The 18,736-nt window shown below is 41.2% G+C and overlaps 1 protein-coding gene across 1 annotated transcript in view; it reads left to right on the top strand.

Annotated features, from left to right (window-relative positions):
* Nucleotides 1-18,736, top strand: part of SLC9A9 (solute carrier family 9 member A9) — a 1,175,932-nt gene that overhangs the window by 385,782 nt on the left and 771,414 nt on the right. Inside the window, exon 8 of the mRNA XM_073579113.1 lies at nucleotides 12,700-12,805. Coding sequence (XP_073435214.1) covers nucleotides 12,700-12,805 — 106 coding nt within the window. The remainder of the gene's footprint in view (nucleotides 1-12,699; nucleotides 12,806-18,736) is intronic.

Below are 18,736 nucleotides of genomic sequence, written 5' to 3'. Positions count from 1 at the left end.
TTAAACTCAATGTTGCCTAGCGACAGCCCTGAAACCTGAAAGATCTAGAGAAGATCTGTATGTTGGAGTGGCCAAGATCCCTGCTGCAGTGTGTGCAAACCTGGTCAAGAACTACAGGAAACGTCTGACCTCTGTAACTGCAAACAAAGATTTATGTGCTAAATATTAAGTTCTGTTTTTCTATTGTATCAAATACGAATTTAATGCAATAAAATGCAAATAAATTATGTAAAAATCATACAGTGTGATATTCTGTTTTTTTTTTTTTAGACTCTGTCTCTCACAGGTGAAGTGTACCTGCAATAAAATTACAGACCTCTTCACTCATTGTAGGTGGGAAAACTTGCAAAATAGGCAGTGTATCAAATACTTATTTTTCTCACTGTATATTCCTTTTGAATGGATTCCATTCAGAAATTTTGCCTTTTTTTCAGAGTTCATTGTGTAGTATAAATGTATTTTGTGGGTCTTATAATTACAGTGATGCCAAATGTTTTATAGCATTTGTTATGGTTGACTAGTTTTGTATATTTAAACACCTTTTCTATTGAAAAAATTTGATTTTGTGTCACTTTATTCTAGGGCTCGTAATAATTTTCTTTTTTTTTTTTTAAACAGAGATGAGGGTTTGTTTTCTGACTCTTGTCTTTCAATGACTTTATTTCTGTTTCTGGGAGATGTAATAAACACAAAATATCTGCTAATCTGGCAATATTTGTTAGGTTTTTCTAGTCTGGTGTTTACTGTTCAGTTTAAATAGCCGGAAAATGTATTTGGTTGTTATGGATACAGCATTATTTATGTCTAGTTTTTTTATACTCTTATTAGTTTTTCAATATCAAAACTGTGACTCAGAGACAACAGCACATCTGCACCTTTTTTGTAAGACTTTGCGGTATTTTATCGTTCAGAAAAAAATAATAAAAAAAAACAAAACATAATTACAATTTTCCAACTGACCATATACAATTCTTGTTTAAAAAAATCTGGATTCTTCAGCAAACTTTTCCATGTTATTTCCAATTTACCTAATTTGCGTATTAGTTGGCTAATTGAGTAAAAGTAAACAACAACCAGATTGATCCTATTTGCAGCGATATGATCACCACTGCAGCATTTTCATTCCAACAGATTTAACGGGATCTATATTATATAAAGAATAATAATAATATATAGCGGAGCACAAGACATTGAATATTTGTTGTGATATTTTCAGCCTTCCCAGATTACCTTTTAAATCTTCCAGAAGGGACCATTCTTGTGAGCTTGAAAGGTTGCACCACTTGTTTTATCTCCGAATCATTGCAATATCTACTATATAATCGTCTAATTCTGTCTGTTTGTAATGGAAATCCCGCGGCACTGATTGGTTGCGCCCGAGCGGGCGCAAACAAATCAGCGCATTCGAATGACACACGCCTCCGTCGGGAGATCTGTGAGAGAGAGAGAGATTCTAGAATACCCGATGCGTTAAAATCGGGCAACCATCTAGTGTCATAATAAACATCTTCCATTTTATAAAAAAAAAACTGATTTAGTCAACTGGTCTTTATTGTGCTCCGCTAGTATCTGTTCAACATTAATAGAAGGTTTAATTGCTCTAGAATCATATGAATGCATTCTCTCCAAAAACATTGTTTACTCATTATAAGTATGGAACCTATAAGAATAGGAAGATGCCTAGTGTGAGTTGTCATTTCACTATCTCCTTCCCAATAATGAAAAACAGATACCCTCGTGCCCAAATGCCATTTTTTCTCTATGATTAATTGCACCTCAGTCCAAAAGGTTGGCCACACCACAGTACCGCAGACCATGCAGTACATATGTGTCATATAAGTTTTATGTTTGACACAGTGTGTAATTCTGTTAGGCTGGAGGTACCTCGGTGGTAGACTAAAGTCATCAATGACGCCGTGCAATATACGCTACTGTTTATCTTTCTAGTAGAGATGAGCAGATTGATCTGCATAGAATCGACTTTGAGTCTAAGTTCCTAAAACATTTACAAATTTTAACATTTTGACATTTGATTCACAGTTTGTAAGGGGAAAAAAAAACAACTTGCCTAACACCATTTTCACTCTGCTGGAGCAGGTTAGTACCTTGGCCATCACAGAATACTGGTTCCCAGTGGAGCACAATTTGTACGGGAGACTCCATTTCATCTCCAGAGTAACTTGGCAAGTTTCTCTCTTCTATAGAATATAAGCTCTTATGGTCAGCGATGTCCTCTCTTTCTCGTGTAGAATATATGCTCTTATGGTCAGTGGAGTCCTCTCTCTCTGTATACTGTAGTGTAAGCTCTTATGGCCAGTCTGGTCAATGGTCTCCTTCTCTCTCCTGTAGAGTGTAAGCTCTTATGGCCAGTCTGGTCAATGGTCTCCTTCTCTCTCCTGTAGAGTGTAAGCTCTTATGGCCAGTCTGGTCAATGGTCTCCTTCTCTCTCCTGTAGAGTGTAAGCTCTTATGGCCAGCAGTGTTCTCCTTTTTGACTCATGTTGAAGTGTAATCTCTTATTATTAGCAGGGTTCTAGTTCTTCTTTATCTCACGTGTATTTTCTGAGCAACAACAAGCTTTCCAGTATTATGATTCACACAAATTTATTCATTGCAAATCAAATTTTTGGGAAAATTCAGCAAAGATGGCAAATTTGAATTTCAAAAGATCCGTTCATCTCTATTTTCCAGGTTTCATTTACTTTCGAACCACATTCCGACCCTTCAATAACTTTTCTCCCCTCATTCTCATTACCTAACGGTTTTGTCCAGGCTTCAAAAGTGGTTTTCAGACAAGATGAAATCAAACAGCGTCTCATCTATCTGTATATCATAGAATTTCAAGCACAATTCCTACCACTAGAATAAAACTGTCTAACTTATTGGAAACCATAAAACTGTATAGATTAAAATGGGGATAATGTAAACGTGGCTAGGAGATCATTACAGGTCAGTCATCATAGATTTGTGTCATACAGTATATCGCTTACCATTAAGATCTTTTTCACCCCAATTACTGAAAGGTCTCTTCTCCTTGCCTTGTGGAAAAACTGGATGAGCCCAAAGATTCAGTCATTTTGAGATATGAAGGGGTAAGCCATATAATTTATGAATTGCCTTCCACATCATAGCCTTATCTCTGCATATAAGAGACTGCTTAGTCCACCATGGCAGCTGTGATAAGAAGTATGAGAAATAGAACCTAGTTTCGATGGATGACAGAAGATGGACTCCAAGACAGTATCGGAATATCAACTGGATTTTCTCAGCCAGTCTATTATGTGTCTCATGCTAGCTGGATTATACCCTTAAGATTAGGCAGGTTGGCAACTTCTTCTCTCATCATCATCTTCTGTAGTTGAATATGATATCTCTTATCTCTCCACAGAAAGTGAGACATTGCTTTGTAACCCTTGTGATAACTTTATATCTTAACAGCAAGAGGGTGGTTTATACAAAGTACAAAAGTCTTGAAAAACACATCATTTTAATTAAAGCCAAATTAAACCATTTTTTTCAGCGTCTGTTCTATTTTAACCCCTTGCAATTTTCCATTTTTTTGCTTTCTTCCCAGAGCCATAAGTTTTTTTTTTTTTTACTTTTGTGTCAATATCGCCATATGAAGGCTTGTTTTTTTGCAGGACGGGGTGTACTTTTGAAAGACATTCCACAATTGTTTTTGGGATTTTTTATCATGTTCAATAAATGCTAAAACTTACTTGGCAATATGATTCCCTAGGTTCGTACGAGTACGCAGATAGCAAATGTATATAGTTTTTTAAGTGGTTAAAAAAAATTCAGAAATTTGTAAGAAAAAAAAATGTCGCTTTTGTTGCCATTTTCTATGACCCATAGCGTTTTTATTTTTCGAGATCTGAAGCTGGGTGAGGGATTTTTTTGGCATCCTGACCTGATGTTTTTATACCATTTTGGGGGTAGATGTTTTGATCACCTCTGATTGTAACTTTGCGGTGGCCAAAAAAAAGCGTAATTCTGTTTTGATTTTGATTTTTCTTGTTACTATATTTACCGATTGGATTAATTGTTTTTATTTTTTGATGGTTTGGACATTTCTGAATGCAGCAATACCAAACATGTATTTTTATTTTTTATTTTTTTCATTGTTTTATTTGCAATGAGACAAATGACTGGTGATTTGAATTTTGTGGGGTTTTTTTTATTACTATATTCATATTTTTAAAAGCTTTTTTTTACACTTATAACTGACTTCAATAGTCCCCTTAGGAGACTTAAAGGTGAGATCGTCCGATCTCTTGTGCTACACATAGCAGTTCTAAAGCACTTCAATTTAAAAAAAAAAATCACAATCTCCTATGAACACCTGCTAAGAGCTGTCATTCAGAGGAGATTCACAATGACAGGCACAGGGATCTTCTGCAGAGCTATGGCTGTCATGACAACCTATCAGCGCACTGTGATCACTTGACCAGAGCGCCAATGGGCAGGATTTCTCGACGGCTCTTGTGAAATCCCGCGATCAGTGATTGACAGTGGGATTTAACAGTTTAACAGCCATTGGTGAAGCGATGTGGCTGTTAAAGGTTCTTGATTGCTGACTAAATCAGCCATCAAGTGTGGGGAAAGATGCATCAAAGGTCGTCAAGGAGTTAACAAATAAGGGAGGATAATTAAGTGTAATAATGGAGCCACATCTTATTCCCGATTATTTTGTGAATGCTGGCTATAGGAAGCCCATATAAATCACTTTTATCCCTTTCAGGAGGAGAATTTATCTTAAAACCTGAAGAAGAACCGTTAACTGGCATATGTTGTAACACCTTTGGTAGGTCCTTGAGGTTCTGAAAAGTAGAATTATATCATTAGCAAAATAAAGCCATCTTAAATGTTTTCTACACTGTTTGGGGTTCTACAGCCAAGTTATACAGTGGGTGAAATAAATATTGAACACGTCAACAATTTTCCTAGTAAATATACGTATTTCTAAAAGTGCTATTGACATGAAATTCTCACCAAAACCACAGATGTCCATTATTTAAGTTATGTGATAAAGTGAGAAATGACCTAGTTAAAAAATATTGAACATGCTTACTGAAATGTTTTTAATACTTCGTACAAAATCCTTTGTTGGTGATGACAGCGTCAAGACGCCTCCTGCATGCATTGCTCAGGTGTGATCTTGGCCCATTATTCCACACAAACACTCTTCAAATCCTGAAGCTTCCATGGGTTGCATTTATGATTTCTGAGCTTTAATTCCTTCCATAAATGTTCTATTGGATTCAGGTCAGGTGATGGCTGGGCCATTATAGCAGCTTTATTTCCTTTCTCTGAAACCAATTGAGCATTTCCTTGGCTGTGTGTTTAGGATCATTGTCTTGCTGAAATGTCCACCCTCATTTTATCATCCTTTCAAATGGCAGCAGATTTTTAGCAATAATTTCTCGGTACATATGTCCATTCATCCTTCTTTCAATCACATGAAGTTTGACAGTGCTGTATGCTGAAAAACATCCCCACACCATGAGTTCCCATCTCCAAACTTCACTGATGATATGGTGTATTCTGGCATCCAAAGAGTTCAGTTTTGGACTCATCTGAGCAGACCATATTCTCCCAACATTTCATACACTTGTCTAAATGTTCTTGAGCAAACTTTAAATGAGTTTGAATATGGTTTTTGTTCAGTAATGAAGACTTTTGTGGTGCGCTTGCATGCAGTCCATGGAGGTTGAGTGCATTATAGTTTTCTTTGACAAAATTGTACCTGCTGATTCCATTTCTTTCTGTAGCTCTCCACAGGTGGTATTTACCTCTTGGACAACTCTTCTGATAATTCTTTTCTTTCTCTGAAATCTTGCGTTCAGCACCTGGTGAGATGATGTTGTTTCCACTTCCGGATTAAAGACCCCAACAGTGCTCACTGGAACTTTGAATAGTTTAGAAATTTTTCTCTAACCAATGCTATCAGCATGTTTTACAGCAATAAGGTTGCAAAGGTCTTCATACAGTTCACTGGTTTTACTCACCATGAGATGTTTCTTGTGTGTCAACTTGGTAATAAGACACCTTTTTATAGGTCATGGGTTGAACCAGCTGATTATTATTTTTCACTCAGTGACAGGATTGCTTTTTAATTACTGATAGATTTCAGTTGGTGTCATGACTTTCCATGGCTTTTTGAACCTCTTTCTTCATGTGTTCAATATTTTTTTCCTGTGTCATTTCTCATTATTACAAATAACTTAAATTTATGGATATCTACAGCTTGATTTCTTTACCTGTGTTGATTGCCTAAATTCGCTAGCAATATTCCAACCTTTTTCGCACATTTGTCAGAAATTGTGTGTAAGCGTCTCTCAACTCCTTGCTTGTTTTTGTATATTGTTCTTTAACAACTTTTTTAAGCTTATTAATTTCCCTCTAAGAGGTACCTGTGTCATCTTTCAGCAGAATATCTTGGATACACTCCACCCACTGCTTTGTTAATACCTTATGAAAATTACAGTCTCTAATCAAAAATGTTTGAAGTCTTCATAAATAATGTATTCCCTTCGGGGTCATAGTCAAAAGATTCACTGGATTGTGATCTGAGATTATTATGTCTATATGAACCAAAATTGTACTTTGGAACAAAAGCCCACTCACCAACAATAGTAAGTCCTTGACCATAATCATGGGGTTGCGAATAGTAAGCTAACTTATGACTGTCCAGTTTGAGAAACCTCCAGAAGGCATGAAGAACCAACAAGAAGTCAGCTAGGGAATATTCTATGTTTCTCGCATTATGTAGTTTGTCCTCTAATGATGACAGCAGTGTATTAAGATCTCTCCCCAATATCTTATTAGGAGTATCATCTGATAAAACGCAGGTCTTCAGTTTTTCAAAGAAATATTTTTGGAAAGAGTTGGATGTATAAATATTATAAAAACTGATATCTTTGTTATAACATATTTTAACCCCTTAACGACCGCCGATACGCCTTTTAACGGCGGTAATTAAGGGTACTAAAACCACAGCGCCGTTAATTCACGGCGCTGTGATTTAAGTGAATAGCGCCCCCCAGTGTCGGATTTTCTCCGGGGTCTCGGCTGCCAGGGGTAGCCGAGACCCCAGAGAACATGAATCGGTCGGTTTTTACCGACCCCCGCTTTTGCGATCGCCGTTATTAACCCTATAACGGCGACCGCAAAAAAAAAGCCGCGATTTTACATTTAATTTCTCTCTCCTCTGATGTGATCGCACATCAGAGGAGAGAGAAATAGGGTCCCCGATCCCCCCGCCGGTACCTCTCCGTGGCCCTCCGTCCCCTCCCGGTGGTCCCACGTCCCGCCGGCATCCTCCGATGGGCGCCGCCATCTTGAAAATGGCGGGCGCATGCGCAGTGCGCCCGCCGGGAATCTGCCGGCTCCGGCTGGGAGATTCCATTCATTATTTTGATCACTATGATAAACGATCATAGTGATCAAAATAAAAAAAATAGTACATAACCCCCCCGTTTATCACTCCCTTATATAGGCCAATATAATGGAATAAAGAAAATATTTTTTTTTCAGTTTTCCATTAGGGTTAGGGTTAGGGTAGGGTTAGGGCTAGGGTTAGGGCTAGGGTTAGGGTAGTGTTAGGGCTAGGGTTAGGGTTAGGGTAGGGTTGGGTTAGGGTTAGGGTTGGGCTAGGGTTAGGGTTAGGGTTGGGCTAGGGTTAGGGTTGGGCTAGGGTTAGGGTTGGGCTAGGGTTAGGGCTAGGGTGAGGGTTAGGGTTGTGCTAGGGCTAGGGTTAGGGCTCGGGTCACGACTAGGGTTAGAATTAGGGTTAGGGCGAACTAGAATTAGGGTTAGAATTAGGATTAGGGATTAGGGTTGGGATTAGGGTTGGGTTGGGATTAGGGTTAGGGGTGTGTTGGGGTTAGGGTTGGAGCAAGAATTGAGGGGTTTCCACTATTTGCCAACTTTGGGGGTCTAAAAATTGGGGTCTAAAAAATCACTTTTGTGGAAATAAAAAAAGACTTTTTATTTTCACGGCTCTGCGTTTATAAACTTTTGTGAAGCGCTTGGGGGTTCAAAGTGCTCACCACACATCTAGATAAGTTCATTAGGGGGTCTAGTTTCCAAAATGGGGTCACTTGTGGGGGGTTTTCACTGTTTAGGCCCATCAGGGGCTCTGCAAGCGCAACATGATGCCCACAGACCATTCCATCAAAGTCTGCATTCCAAAATGGCACTCCTTCCCTTCCGAGCTCTCCCATGCGCCCAAACAGTGGTTCCCCCCACATATGAGGTATCGGCGTACTCAGGACAAATCGCCTAACAACTGTGCGGTTATGATTTCTCCCGTTACCCTTGTAAAAATAAATATTTGGGGGCCAAAAGATCATTTTTGTGGAAAAAAAATGGATTTTTTATTTTCACGGCTCTACGTTATAAACTTCTGTGAAGCACTTGAAGGTTCAAAGTGCTCACCACACATCTAGATAAGTTCCTTAATGGGTCTAGTTTCCAAAATGGGGTCACTTGTGGGGGGTTTCCACTGTTTAGGCCCATCAGGGGCTCTGCAAGCGCAACATGATGTCCGCAGACCATTCCATCAAAGTCTGCATTCCAAAATGGCACTCCTTCCCTTCCGAGCTCTCCCATGCGCCCAAACAGTGGTTCCCCCCCACATATGGGGTATCGGCGTACTCAGGACAAATCGCGTAACAACTGTGCGGGTATGATTTCTCCTGTTACCCTTGTAAAAAATAAAAATTTGGGGGCGAAAAGATCATCTTTGTGGAAAAAAATAGATTTCTTATTTTCACGGCTCTACGTTATAAACTTCTGTGAAGCCCTTGGGGGTTCAAAGTGCTCACCACACATCTAGATAAGTTCCTTAATGGGTCTAGTTTCCAAAATGGGGTCACTTGTTGGAGGTTTCCACTGTTTAGGCACATTAAGGGCTCTCCGAACGCAACATGGCATCCGATCTCAATTCCAGCCAATTCTGCGTTGAAAAAGTCAAACGGCGCTCCATCCTTTGCGAGCTCTGCCGTGTGCTGAAATAGTGGTTTACCCCCACATATAGGGTATCGGCGTATTCAGGAGAAATTGTACAACAAATTTTGTGGTTGATTTTCTCTATTAACACTTGAGAAAATATAAAAAATTGGTTCTGAAGTAAATTTTTTGCAAAAAAAAGTTAAATATTAATTTTTTCCTTCCACATTGCTTTAGTTCCTGTGAAGCACTTAAAGGGTTAATAAACTTCTTGAATGTGGTTTTGAGCACCTTGAGGGGTCTAGTGTTTAGAATGGTGCCACTTTTGGTTATTTTCTGTCATGTACACCCCTCAAAATGACTTTAAATTTGATGTGGTCCCTAAAAAAAATGGTTTTGTAAATTTTGTTGTAAAAATGAGAAATCGCTGGTCAACTTTTAACCCTTATAACTTCCTAACAAAAAAAATTTTGCTTCCAAAATTGTGCTGATGTAAAGTAGACATGTGGGAAATGTTATTTATTAAGAAATTTGTGTGACACATCTCTCTGATTTGAGGGCATAAAAATTTAAAGTTTTAAAATTGCAAAATTTTCAAAATTTTCGCCATATTTCCATTTTTTTCATAAATAAACACAAGACTTATTGAAGAAATGTTACCACTAATATGAAGTACAATATGTCACGAAAAAACAGTCTTAGAATCAGCGGGATCCATTAAAGCGTTCCAGAGTTATAACCTCATAAAGGGACAGTGGTCAGAATTGTAAAAATTGGCCTGGTCATTAAGCTGCAAACTGGCTCTGTCGCTAAGGGGTTAAGCTGTATCTGAATCTTGGTCTGAATCTCGTGAGTTTACTTTGTATGAGAGGTGTTTTCTAACCAAGATAACAACTCCTGCCTTTTCAATTACCAAGGGAAACCAGTAATCCCTTCTTGAGATGTAATTTTTTAATTCAGAAAAAATCCTGCTCTATCAGATGGGTCTCCTGTAACAATGCACCTAGACGTTAAAGGCGACGAAGGACAGTGATCCGCTTATGAGGGGATCTCAACCCCTCAATATCCCATTTTATTATTTTCATAAATTTTATTTGTAAAGCCTGGATTTGTCTTGAGTGGCAATTCTTTCCACCACCTATTTCACCACACAGAAAGATAAAAGTTTACATGGAAAATATTTGTCAATCTCCATAGAACCTTGAAAATAGTTTGTCGGCATGGTGAATCACATCCCAGCTGTAACTTACAAGATCTAGCTTTCTGTGACACACCAAATGTGAATAACATTCAGCAGTACAATCTTAGTTTATATAATCTCAACTTTCTGCCTTTTATTTTTTGTGGTATTGTGCACCACCACCTCCTTCCTCCTCCTCGTTTCACCAGTGCAACGTATTAGTCAAAGTAATCAGAAACATATTGTTCAGCCCCCAAGATGTATCATAGTTAGGATTGCCACCGTCCAGAAATTCTTGAACAGTCCGTAAAAATAAGGCACATTTTCTCACTGTTCATAAAAAAAATGAAGCTGGAGAGACTTGTACAGATTTTTATTATTGCATTTATCGCCCTTTTGCTACAGTTCAGATTGAATGAAGATAATGTCTTCATATAGGATTTATGGTTGGTAGATATGTATCACTTATAATCTTAATGATATATTTTGATCATCTAATGTGTCCAGAAAAAAAGTTTGCTGTCTGTTACTTTTTGTGAAACTGTCCAGAAAAAATAAAGTTGGCAACCCTGATCATAGTACCAGAATGATGAGAACAATGTCTCTGATAACAGCTTTATCAGATGGGCCAAGATTACTCAACAACAAAATTGACATACTACCTCGATCTCCAATTTCTTCTGTCAATGCCTATCACATATTAAAAACGCTTTCCAAAAATATCTCAGGTATGTCGTTTTTTACATTCCTCGTCTGTTTTGATGCAAAACTACATTGTTCAATTAAGATATTTGGCAACCATCATGGGCTTCTGCTTTCAGCTGCCATCCAGTCCTGTTTTGGTGAGGACCCTTACTCCAGATGTAGTGGAGGAGATTTGGATCTTTGAAGAATGGCAGTAGGTGCTTCATCTAAGAAAAATGCTCCAATAGTTATTGTTAAACCCACTCTTTCATTGCCAGAAGTAGGACATACTGTAGATAGACGTGAAGAGGAAGCACACTACTTCTGTAAACCATGTTTGGGCTTCAGCTAGTATAGATTGTGATATCTAAGGGATTTCATGGTGATGATCACAGTTAACTGTAGTCCTGTTGTTTCTCCAAGATCTAAGGGCCCCGTCACACATAGCAACGCACCAGCGATCCTGACAATGATATGACCTTGTCAGGATCTTTGGTGTGTCGCTACGTGAACGCTGGTGAGCTGCCAAACAGGCAGCTTCACCAGCGATCAGCACCAGCGACACGCGGGTAACAAGAGAAGCACGTCGCTTAGTTACCTGCTGTGTACCTTAGTTACCAGCGTGCTGGTGCAGGGAGCTGGTAACCAAGGTACACATCGGGTTTCTAAGCAACGTGCGCCACTTAGAAACCCAATGTATACCTTGGTTACTAGCTCCCTGCTCCAGCGAGCTGGTAACTAAGGTACACATCAGGTTTCTAAGCGCTGTTAAACTGTAAAGCGCTGCGGAATATGTTGGCACTATATATATACAGATTATTATTATTATTATTAGTTAGTTACCAGCGCCTGCCACACGCAGCGATGCATGCTGGCCAGCGGGAGACCAGCGATCAAAAAAATGTCCTGGCCATTCCAGGATGATCAGCGATACCCGGCCGGGTGGGCCAGTCGCTGGTAAGTTCGCACACAGCGATCTCGCTAGTGAGATCGCTGTGTGTGATGGGGACTTAAGTTGTTTGTTACACCTGACACACAGTGTCTATGGCCAGGATACAAATCACAATCCAGTGCCATTCTTGCTCTGTGATAGTATAGCAAGGAACTTGAACTACTTGCTCCCCACACCAATCCATTGCAGTGTAATGTGAAAAAAGGTTAAATACACTAGATAAATACATAATGGCATATATGTAAAAGAAAGAGCTAAAGAGAACACATACATATCTCATGGACATATTTTCTGAGTGCCTTTCCTGACCTTCTTGATAACAGAAAAAGGAGACCTGACCTTTACTGGCCCATGACTTCCAGCCCAAACATGCTCCTCCAGTGAGATGAAATCTGGTAGCATAGATGGGGAAAAGGTATGTGACGAATATATATATATATATATATATATATATATATATATATATTTATCTCTGTGATCTGGATGTAATTTTGACAACATAATTGCCAAAATTGGGAGGGCATAGGGTTGAGTTCCAAAATTAGTAAGATGTACAAGTTGGAAGGGAGTGTAATTGTAGGACCAGACTAATAAAAGTTTGTTCGTATTTTGTAATCATGAAAACACATGTCTGCTTATTTTATTTTTTACATTGGTTGTATTGGGCCATGAAATAAAATATTTTCAACCTTGGACACAACCTTTAATGCACTTTTTTCTCCAAAAGACAAGCTACTGTATTAAAGTAAATAGAGGTAAGTACTGTACTGTAAAAAGCAATTGAAGTAATGGTGACTTTTATGAGTATATGACTGTATAAACAATCTTACACAACTAATGGTAAAGTATTTTGTGTATCCTAGTCCCTTATGGGTTTGTTAATATAGACCTTTCTCACTTTGTTCGTTTTCCTTAATGCATTTTTTGATCACTTGACAAAATTCACAAAGCTGTGTGAATTCCCAATGTTGGAGACCGGACTATTTTTCCTCTTGTCATGGAGTGCCTTCCTATCTGCAGAGGCAGCAGGATTGACAGGTAAGTTTCTCAATGCCAAATTTTATTATGTGGATTATTGGGGTTTTTCACTATTTTAGAAAATTTTGCAAAGTGAACAGTTAAGAGATCCTTATAAAAGAACGAAGCAGCTTGTGACACTGGAATCCCCCACCGGTCCAGCACTGCTGTTCTATTGGTCTTCGATAGTACTGGAAATAATGACATCCCAAGCTCCAGTCACCTAACTGGTGAGGACACTGATCTGCTACAGGGTCAGATGATGAGTCCTCATGTCGTTATCACTTTAGGTCCTGGTAGAGGCCATTGAAAAGTCATCGATGGAGCAGCTTCTGTCCTACTTTAATAAGGATCCCTGCTTCATCTGGTGCTCCAGGGTGAGGATAAAGCATCAGTACTCATTTCAACCATAGTTAGGTTGTTTTCATAGACAACTTTTTGGAGTGTCAATTACATTTTCTGTTATTTTTAATGCAAAGAATAGGTCAAGTCTTTAGACCTTTTCTTGCTGTCAAAATATACGGATCATCTTTTAAAGTCAAATTAGCCAGCCAGTTTACATTTGGCTATATTGAAAAATTGATAATTCATAATGGTCTCCACTCTATTAAAAGTGGAAGCCAAATGCTTTCTCTGATTTCTCCAGAAGTTGAGCTGTACGTCCATTTATGTATGTGTCTTTGTATAGGCTTGTTATATGTGACCAATCTTCCTACAATTGTACCGTACTTTGTTAAAATCAAGAACAGATTCCAGAAACTCTGTTTTAAAAGTATTATTCTGCTGTTGCCATTGCATGTATTTATAGCTAGTATGACACGTATGGGGCACGTCATACTCGCAGCCATGAATACGGGAGAGAATTCTTAATGAGGTGATTGTAGTCACCACTAGTGGGGATAATATTATGATGGTCACTGATTCCATGATACTTAGATAACTCTTAACTTCTGTATTGTGGTGATAAGAGCCTCCATTATTGATTTGGTTCTCGTTATTTAATATGCACTAACACTTTATGTATTTATACAATATAATGTGATGGCCATTTTATCTGTATTCACATTTGTGGGGTGACACCATTTTGTTGGTGCACTTTGTACCCGACTTAAATAGCTCTGTGAATCATTATTTTATTGTGATGCATGTATTGGACTGTACTTTTTGGAATTATTTGTCAATAAAATATATTTTTAGTCAGTTTTAAAGTGGTTTATACCCTCCATGTGTTTTTATTTTCACTGTAGTCGGGAGCTCCATAGGGTTATAACCTTTTCCAATCCTTATAGTCAGAGTTGCTCTCATCATAATCCTGCTGCTCCCCTGAGTATTCCGTTTTTTTTTTTGTTTTGTTTTTTTAATCCACCGTGCAATTCCAGAGATATTGTCCTTTTAGTTTAGTACTAATTTTTATGGAATTTAATAAGCAAATGTTGCTCACATGGTAGTAATACATAATACAGAGCAGTCTTTAGTCAGGCCCCCAAGAATCCTTTAAAGATCATAGAAATTAGTACTAAATAAAAAGGCTAATATCTCTGGATCCATAAGGCGGATATAATGAAGACAAAATATGGAATACTCAGTGGAATAATGGGAACAAAATAAGTGTGAAATCTGGCTATTTTTCACTTGGTTACAGGTCCTCTTTAAGTTCTGTAAGTTGTAAGATGGCTTGTCTTTTTTGGAAGTGCATTGAGCAGCAGGGTGGTTTGCTGTTGAAGGGAAAAAAAAACTCTTTAAATCTTCTGCCTGAGCGAGTGTGAACGAGTTGAGTGTGACCTGAGCGTAAGTGCGATCTGTGGTAAGTGTGTGACTTGTGATTCAGTGACTTTGGATTCAGGGAGTTTGCAAGGGAGGTATTACTGAATTACTGTTATATTTTATTAATACTTTTTATTTATTTATTTATTTTTTTTTACTTATTTTTTCTGTCTGGTGCAATCCCCATTAGGATGTGCTCCACAATTGCCAATGCCATCCAGTGTACGTCTTGCCGCATGTATGAAATCCTTGACCATCCGGTCGAGGGTGCATACTGCTGTGCGAGATGTGAGCACGTTGTGCATTTGGAAGCCCAGATACTGGATCTAAATGCGCAGCTGGCAACACTGAGATCCATAGACAATATGGAAAGGAGTCTTCTGCTCACTGAGCAGACGCTCAATGGGATAGTTGGGGGGGGGATGCTAGGTTGGAGCCTCAGGACAGTGAAGTAGCCAGCTGGGTGGCAGTTAGAAGGTGGGGTAGAGGGAAGAGCGCTAGGGAGGCTAGTCCTGATCTCGCACACCCCAATAAGTTTGCTAAGTTGGCAGATGAGGGGTGACTGTCAGTGCAGGGGTAGCACTGCTGCAGCAAGGCTTGTCCTTTGAAAGCTGCCGGAGGAGTGTCTGCTCCAGTAAGGGGGAAAATAGGAGAGCAGGGCAGGCCGATTCCGCCTGCCAGAACATCACATCATATGTGACCTCCCCACCAGGTGGAATTCAACGTTACATATGTTGGAGCGGTTGTGTGAGCAGCAGGCAGCAGTAATGGAGTACCAGCTGCATCAGGCGCAAACAAGTCGCACTGTGCGCCGGACACACTTCACCACCACTGAGTGGGCCACTATGAGGGACATCTGCCAAGTTTTGCGTGCCTTCGATGACTCCACGCGGATGGCCAGTGCAGATGATGCACTAATCAGCATGACTGTCCCCCTCATCTGTCTGCTTCAAAAAACCTTACAAGCACTAAGTGAGGAGGTTTTTGAAGAGGTCGAGGATGAGCAGTCAGAAATGCCATCTGCTTCTGGCAAGTCTGCGCAACGTGCTTCCACACAAAGGCCCAGGCAGGGGACACTTAGTGAGGAGGATGACGAGGAGTCAATGGAGGAGGAGGAACACATCTCTCCAGAGGAGGGAGGTACACAAGGCTCTAGTAGTCAGTGTGTACAGCGAGGGTGGGGTGATGCTGAGCAGGCAGAGATGCTGCCTCAAGCTGGGGACAGCGTTTCCGGTCCAGTTGGCAGTCTGCAGCACATGGTTGATTTCATGCTGCAGTGCTTGTTAAATGACAGCCGCATTGCCAACATTCTCCACACGGCTGATTATTGGGTGTACACCCTCCTAGATCCTCGCTACCGGGACAACTTACAAAGCCTCATACCACAGTTGAACCGGGAGCAAAAAATGCGGGAGTACCAAGAAACACTTGTGCAGGCCATCATGTTCTCCATTCCCCCCACAAGTGTTGCTGGTAGTGCTTTTCAAACCAGCCATGTGGGTAGAGGCAGTGGAGGAAGCTCTGCACAAAGAGGTAGCAGAGGCAGTGCCGCAGGACAAGGCAAGGCCAGTATGGCCCAAATGTGGAAAAGTTTTGTGGGACCGCCACAAACGGCTACACCATCACAGACGGCTCCAGTCAGCAGGAGGCAACGTTTCCGTCAGATGGTGACAGACTACTTGTCGTGCCCTGTTAGTGTTCTCTCAGACGGCTCTTCCCCATTCAAGTATTGGGTCTCTAAGCTGGATACATGGCCAGAGCTTAGCCAGTATGCATTGGAGGTGCTGGCTTGCCCTGCTGCCAGTGTATTATCGGAACGTGTCTTTAGTGCTGCAGGTGGTGTGGTAACAAACCGTCGCACGCGACTATCCGCCGATAATGTTGACCGGCTTACTTTTGTGAAAATGAACAAGGCCTGGATCTCACCTGAATTTGCCAGTCCTCTTCCAGAATAAATAATTGGCTGGCAACAGGATCCAGGTCTCCTGTTGTGTTCATGTTTCTATGACCTGAACTTTATTTCCTGGGCTACAGCAACGCCCTTTGTTGCTCAGAAGTGCTGTCCGCACAGACAAAACACTCGCTCATGTGTAAGTGGGGTTCGGTAACGTCAGCTGATCCCCTGCTGTGCGTACGGCAAACTCTCCTGCTGCCTACAACTTCTGACTACCTCTGATTTAATATGTTCTCTGATTTGCCCTCTGTCTCCACTCTGTTTTGAGTATTTCCTCCGGCCTACAACACCGCCTGTTTCTGCTGTCAAGTGCCGTCTGCACAATCCACACTTGTTCCTGTGGTACCTGGGTCCTGTAACATCTGCTCATCTCCAGAGTTGAGCACGGCAATGTCTCCTGCTTTGTCTACATTCCCACTACTTGTAGTGGAAATGTGGACAGAGCAGGAGACATTGCCTGACTCACCTCTAGGGAGAAGCTGCTGTTACAGAACCCCAGTAACACAGGAACAAGTGTGGGTTGTTTAGACGGCATTTCAGAGCAGCAACTGGCGTGGTTGGAAGCCAGCAGAAATACTCGAAACAGAGTGAAGACAGAGGCCTAATTGGAGTACGTTGACAGTTAGTAGTAGTCTAGAAACAATCGCAAACTGCCACCACGTAGGCCTCGGCCTACTACCTGATTTTCCCTGGGCTCTGACACCGCCAGTTGGTGCTCAGAAGTGCTGTCCGCACAGACAAAACACTCGCTCATGTGTAAGTGGGGTTCGGTAACGTCAGCTGATCCCCTGCTGTGTGTATGGCAAAGTGTCCTGCTCCCTCCACAGTCAAACAACCTCAGATTTACACCTGGCTCCAAGTAGGCCTCGGCCTACTACCTCATTTTCCCTGGGCTCCGACAACGCCAGTTGGTGCTCGGAAGTGCTGTCCGCACAGACAAAACACTCGCTCATGTGTAAGTGGGGTTCGGTAACGTCAGCTGATCCCCTGCTGTGTGTACGGCAAACTCTCCTGCTGCCTACAACTTCTGACTACCTCTGATTTAATATGTTCTCTGATTTGCCCTCTGTCTCCACTCTGTTTTGAGTATTTCCTCCGGCCTACAACACCGCCTGTTTCTGCTGTCAAGTGCCGTCTGCACAATCCACACTTGTTCCTGTGGTACCTGGGTCCTGTAACATCTGCTCATCTCCAGAGTTGAGCATGGCAATGTCTCCTGCTTTGTCTACATTCCCACTACTTGTAGTGGAAATGTGGACAGAGCAGGAGACATTGCCTGACTCACCTCTAGGGAGAAGCTGCTGTTACAGAACCCCAGTAACACAGGAACAAGTGTGGGTTGTGCAGACGGCATTTCAGAGCAGCAACTGGCGTGGTTGGAAGCCAGAGGAAATACTCGAAACATAGTGAAGACAGAGGCCTAATTGGAGTACGTTGACAGTTAGTAGTAGTCTAGAAACAATCGCAAACTGCCACCAAGTAGGCCTCGGCCTACTACCTGATTTTCCCTGGGCTCCGACACCGCCAGTTGGTGCTCAGAAGTGCTGTCCACACAGAAAAACACACTCGTTCATGTGAAAGTGGGGTTCGGTAACGTAAGCTGATCCCCTGCTGTGTGGCGGGCAAACTGCTGCTGCCTCCAAATTTTAGCTACTTCAGATTTAAACTTTCTCTGATTTGGCCTCTGTCTCCACTCTGTCTCTAGTATTTCCCCTGACCTCCAACACCGCCAGTTCCTGCTCACAGTTGCCGTCCACGCATTCCACACGTGTTCCTGTGTTACTGGGGTTCTGTTACGTCAGCAGATCCCCCAATGTGTGTCCGCCACTGTCTCCTGCGCTGTCCACCTTCCCACTGCAAGCGGTGGGAATGTGGACAGAGCAGGAGACAGTGGCAGACACACATCAGGGGATCTGCTGACATTACAGAATCCCAGTAACATAGGAACACGTGTGGGTTGGGCAGACGGCTACTGTACACATAAACTGGCGGTGTTGGTGGTCACGTGAAATCCTGGAAACAGAGTGGAGACAGATGCCTAATTGGAGCACGTTGACAGCCTGTTGTAGCCTACAAACAATCTAAAACTGCCACCAAGTAGGCCTCGGCCTGCACCCTGGTTCTCCCTGGGCTCCAACAACGCTAGTTGGTGCTCGGAAGTGCTGTCCACACAGAAAAAGACACTTGTTCATGTGAAAGTGGGGGTCAGTAATGTCAGCTGATCCCCTGCTGTG

This window comes from Dendrobates tinctorius, unplaced genomic scaffold (genome assembly GCF_039654945.1).
Source record: "Dendrobates tinctorius isolate UK_male_01 unplaced genomic scaffold, ASM3965494v1 ptg000060l, whole genome shotgun sequence".
NCBI classification, from domain to species: domain Eukaryota; kingdom Metazoa; phylum Chordata; class Amphibia; order Anura; family Dendrobatidae; genus Dendrobates; species Dendrobates tinctorius.
Note: the sequence above shows the minus strand (reverse complement) of the source record. Positions and strands in the feature narration are given on the sequence as shown.